The sequence below is a fragment of the Chrysemys picta genome, chromosome 12 (assembly GCF_011386835.1).
Source record: "Chrysemys picta bellii isolate R12L10 chromosome 12, ASM1138683v2, whole genome shotgun sequence".
In the NCBI taxonomy this organism is placed as follows: Eukaryota; Metazoa; Chordata; order Testudines; family Emydidae; genus Chrysemys; species Chrysemys picta.
Window position 1 is genome coordinate 19,245,996 of NC_088802.1, and position 5,282 is coordinate 19,251,277.

General features: G+C 46.5%; 1 protein-coding gene across 1 annotated transcript; it reads right to left on the minus strand.

Annotated features, from left to right (window-relative positions):
- Nucleotides 1-1,266: 1,266 nt before the first annotated feature.
- Nucleotides 1,267-2,187, minus strand: LOC112059652 (olfactory receptor 14A16-like). The gene has a single exon (XM_065563013.1). The coding sequence runs from the start codon at nt 2,185-2,187 to the stop codon at nt 1,267-1,269; it is 921 nt and encodes a 306-aa protein (XP_065419085.1).
- Between the last annotated feature and the right edge of the window lie 3,095 nt (nt 2,188-5,282).

The window sequence follows — 5,282 nt, forward strand, 5'->3', positions numbered from 1 at the left end:
ACCAGGAAAAAGATCACAATAGTTGCATACATTCTGTATCTATCTCTCTATCTCTCACCATTTCTATCTCTCTATCTCTCTATCTATCTATCTATCTTCAGCATCATCATCATAACCTTCTATCTAGCTCTCTGTCTATCAACATATTAACAATCAATCAGAAATGTATCATTATGGCAAAATGAGCTTATGTATTCAGAGAAGGATTGGTCCTATCTGTCTGTCCGTTTAATCACATAATCTCCTTTTATCTGTCATATATGTACTGTACACAACCATGCACAGAGAGGGAAGAATAAGAGTAATCAGCCAAATTCTGAGATCTATTTTCAGCTGGGATGTGACCAGATTTACACTGGATGGTGTATGGAATGCCAGGTCAGTGCCCCTAAATGCACTTTTACACCAAGGTTAGACCAGCTGGGCTGTGCTTCTCAGCTAGGCACAGAGCAGGGGCCGGGGTGTTGGTGGGAGACGGGCAGGGAGACGTTTGCTTTCCATAGCTTTCCTCAGGACAGGACGTCAGAAGTGCTCTGGAGGGAGACAGCGAGGCAGGCACCAGGTGACAAGAAGGCAATTCCTACAGCGAATGGGCTGAGCATTTCAAGCTCATATCTCAGATTGATTTACTTCAGTAGGAACGTAAATACCAGGCTGGCTCATCGGCCCCTCTAGCCACTCCTTGCTGCCCCATTCACACTTCTGGGTCCATCAAGCCTGCTGTCTCCCCCCATTTCCCTTCCACCCCAGATCAGACCTCTGGGCCCATCCAGCCCACTAATGGCCCATCTGCAGCTAGGGACGCCCCGAACTACAATGATGTGTTGCAGATCTACCCGAAATCTCTTCTCACCTACCCCAGTCTTACACCAGTCTGACTCCTTTGGTTCCAACAAAGCAACTCCTGATTTATGCACACAAGCAAGACAACGCCCATCATTGTTTTCAGTGGCCATGGAATGGGTGCATGTGGCTAAGCAGTGTAACGGATATTGTTTTGGCACAGAATGAAAGTCTGATTCCTCTTGTGAACACAATTTACACCCATTTAACTCCACAACTGGACCAGATTTTCTCCTGGTGTAAATCACTGCAGTGGCAGTGACATCAATGGAGTTAATCTGGATTTGCATTGGTGCAACTGAGATCAGAATCAGACGTGTTTGTGTGCAAGCTGTGTGGTCATGGAAATAACTGACATTAATGAACAAATACTATGTGAGCAAACTTTAATTAGATAAAGACATAAAATTAATTCTTGGTGAATTACCTACACCCAGTCAGTCTTCTCAGGGCAGCGTTCATCTCCTTGTTCCTCAGGCTGTAGACAATTGGATTCATGATTTGTGGCAATACGGAATAGAGAACTGCCACCACAAGATCCAGAGCAGATGGGGAGCTGGAGGTGGGTTTTAGGTAGGCAAAGGACCCAGTGAAAACAAACAAGGAGACCACAGTGAGGTGAGGAAGGCAGGTGGAGAAGGCTTTATGCCGGCCCTGCTCAGAGGGGATTCTGAGCACTGATTTGAAGATCTGAACATATGACACAATGATAAAAACAAAGCAGCCTAAGAGTAAACACGCACTGAATGCAAGAACGCCAAATTCACTCAGATATGAGTCAGAGCAGGAGAGTTTGAGTAGCTGCGGGATCTCACAGAAGAACTGATCCACCATGTTGCCGCCACAGAAGGTCAATGCAAACGTGTTCCTGGTGTGTAGTACAGAGTTGAGAATCCCAGTGATCCAGGCACTGGCTGCCATTTGGACACAAGCTCTGCTGTTCATCATTCTCTCATAGTGCAGTGGTTGGCAGATGGCAACATATCGGTCGTACGCCATGATGGTGAGAAAGGAAAAATCTGCTCCCAAAAAGAATAAGAGGAAAAAGACTTGGGCAACACATCCAGCATAGGAAATGGACTTGCTGTTCATGAGGGAGTTTGCCATGGATTTGGGAACTGTGACAGAGATGGAGCCAAGGTCTAGGATGGACAGATTCATCAGGAAGAAGTACATGGGGGTGTGAAGGTGGTGGTCAAAGGCTATGGCCATGAAGATAAGAAGATTCCCCACCAGGGCTACCAGGTAAATCACAAGAAACACCACAAAGTGCAAAATCTGCAGCTCCTGAACATCAGAGAATCCGAGGAGAAGGAACTCGGTCATGGTGGTTAGGTTGGACATTTTTTTTCTCAGGAGATCGTGTGATGGTTGCAGAGAGAGAGACAAGAGCAAAGGACAGGATTAGATCATTAAAATAACTCTCCTTTTGTGAAAACCACCTTAATTTCCTTGAGTCACACCCTTAGCTTGTGAAGATTGGTGTAATATGGGAATGAGGATGGAGAAAACAGCCCCACTGACTCCAATGGATTTACTCCTGATTTACACTGGGGTGAGAGAAAACAGAATCAGCTCAATGGACTCCACAGCGGTTACTCATAATTTACACCAGGGTGATGAAGTGGAGAATTCCTGCTTCTCTAACCACTCAACTAAACACCCTCCCAGAGCTTGGAAGAGAACCCAGGAGTCCTGACTCCCAGTTCGCTCCGTCATTTAACCCACTAAATCCAACACCCCTCCCAGAGCTGGAAATACAGGCCAGGAGTTCTGGCTCTACACACTGGACTCAACTCCCTCCCACAGCTGAGAACACAAATGAGGTGTCATGACTGCCAGTCCCCTCCTCTAACGACTACATCAGACTGCATCTCAGCTTTTGTCCCAGTGACTCTCCATTGCCATCAGGAACGACTGTTGCGAGTGACAATGGAGAGTCATTGGTCTAGGGTAGGTGCGTGAGAGTGATTCTCTAGGGGCCAGCGGCCAGATCTGGGGTTTCGGCCGCTGGCTCCTGCCAGCCGGGGTCTCAGCCCGCTGCCAGCTTGGGGTTTCTTCCCCCAGGCCAGCAGCAGGCGGCTGGACCAAGGCTGACAAGGGGCTAGCAATGGGAACCCCAGAGTCGCAGCGGGCTGAGTGGCTCAGCCCACCCCAGAACTAGGGTTTCGGCCGCCGGCTCCTGCCAGCCGGGGTCTCAGCCCGTTGCCAGCCTGGGGTTCCTTCTCCCAGGCCGGCAGCGGGTGCTGAGTTGCACTGGAGGTGGGACCCAGGCTGACAGGAGCTGGCAGCGGGAACCCCAGAGCAGGGGCGGGCTGAGCGGCTCAGACGGTGCCGCGGGCCACCAAATATCGTCTCGCGTGCCACCTTCGCACGCGTGCTGTAGGTTCCCAACCCCTGCTCTATACACTGGACTCAACTCCCTCCCAGAGCTGGGAACACAAATGAGGTGTCATGACTGCCAGTCCCCTCCTCTAACTACTACATCAGACTGCATCTCAGCTTCTGTCCCAGTGACACTCCATTGCCATCAGGAACAACTGTTGCGAGTGACAATGGAGAGTCATTGTGCCAGGGTAGGGGCAGGAGAGTGATTCTCCAGCGTGGTACTTGGGGCACTCACCAGGTGTCTGGAAGATCCAAGTTCAAGTCCCTGGTCCAATGGCTATTTAATTCTTGATACAAAGAGGAGCAGCTTCAACAGGAGAGACTGAGACTGTCTCATTTCAGAACAACCTATAGCCTAGCTGCTCAGGCACTCTCCTGTATGTTGGAAATTCAAATCCCTTCTCATCATCAGTCAGAGGGAGAGATTGAACCTGAGTCTGTCACAGGCCAGCCAAGTGCCCTAACCACTCAGCTTCAACTTATGAGGAGTGTCTGTCCCACAAGTACCCTTTCAGCAATTTAATAGACAGAAGAAACAAAAAACTGAGAACTAGACACAAACTGATAGATAGATACAAGATTCAGAGAGTGAGAGAGAAACACAGAACTAACACAAACTAACAGGTAGATAGAGAAGTAAAAACAAACTAATAGAGAAAAGTAAAAACAAACAGAGAGCAGTAACAACAAACTAATGTATATATAGAGAAAAGTAACAACGAGCTGATAGTGTTTGTCACAATATTTGGACAACTTTAATGTGAACTCTTCAATCCATTCTAAAAAATATGTGTGTCAATTTGATCAATTCCCCCACTCCCAATAGAAGGAAACTGAGGCATGAATATTCTGCCCCCTCTTTCCTAAGATAACTGCTTTGGACTGCCTCAGTTTTCCATGCCCAAATTGAGCTAAGACTGAAAGTATGAAAAAAAAATCTAATGTCACTTACAATTTCATCCTTAAAGAGCCTCTCTGTCACCCCCAAATATATTTAATTGCAAGAGCAAACTTACGATGCCGGTCTCTGAGATGTCTTTTCTCCTCCAGCTACAGAGTGCAATTGGTTACCCCTCTCTCTCTAGCCCCATGCACACCCCTCTATCGATCTATCTCTCTATCTAATGCCCCGATCATTGTATTATGAGGCCTTTCCCCCACCACACTGAGGCTGAGCTGCTGGAAATACACTGAGATCTGTGCTGTCTGCAGATGAGCTGCCTGTCAAAAACTTTGGTGCTGAGGGGAGGTGATTTATCCATGTCTGTTTTCTACGGGCTTGAGGGACTCACTCCCTGGAGCCCTGAACAGTCCAGAGCCAACAATATTTTATCTTGCCTTCTACTTCCCTGAAGAGTTTTCAGAAACTAAAATAATCACAATTACAACGAGGCAGCAGGGTCTAAAGCAAAGATTGTGAGGCGAACACTGAGCGCACACAGGATTGTACTCCAGAGATCTGACATCAATTTCTAGCCCTGCTCCTGACCTGCTGTGTTACCTTTGGAAAAGACAGCCCTAGGGCTGTCTTTCCCCTCACACCCTTTGCCTGTCTTTTCTACTGTAAGCTCCTTGGGGTGGAGACTGCCTCTTATCTAATAAAATGGACCTCTCATATCAGATGCAACTATCAGATAATTAATTAATTATTATTTAAAAGCTAAGGTCCAAGGTATCCTGAGATCTGATCCCAACTATTCCTCTGGCTTTGTTCCGTATCTTCGCCACTCCATTCCTCAAATTGTCATCCATCCAATTGGGATACTACTTACAACTTGGAGGATAATTCATAATGAGTAGAGATGCTCAAAAAATCTTCCTGGCAAAACAACTTTTTGAAGAAAAATTGGTTGTCATTGAAAATATTTTAGAGTGGAAAAGACTCATTTTGAACTTTTTTCTATGGGTTTTTGTTTTTTCAGTGGTGGGAAGTTGTTTTTGTTTTTGTTTTTCTGAAAACCTGGAGATGGAAAAGGTTTTTGTATATTTTTTTCAGGTTTGGGGGGGGAAAGTGTTCAATATCAGAAATCTTTTTTTCCAAAACTAGAAAA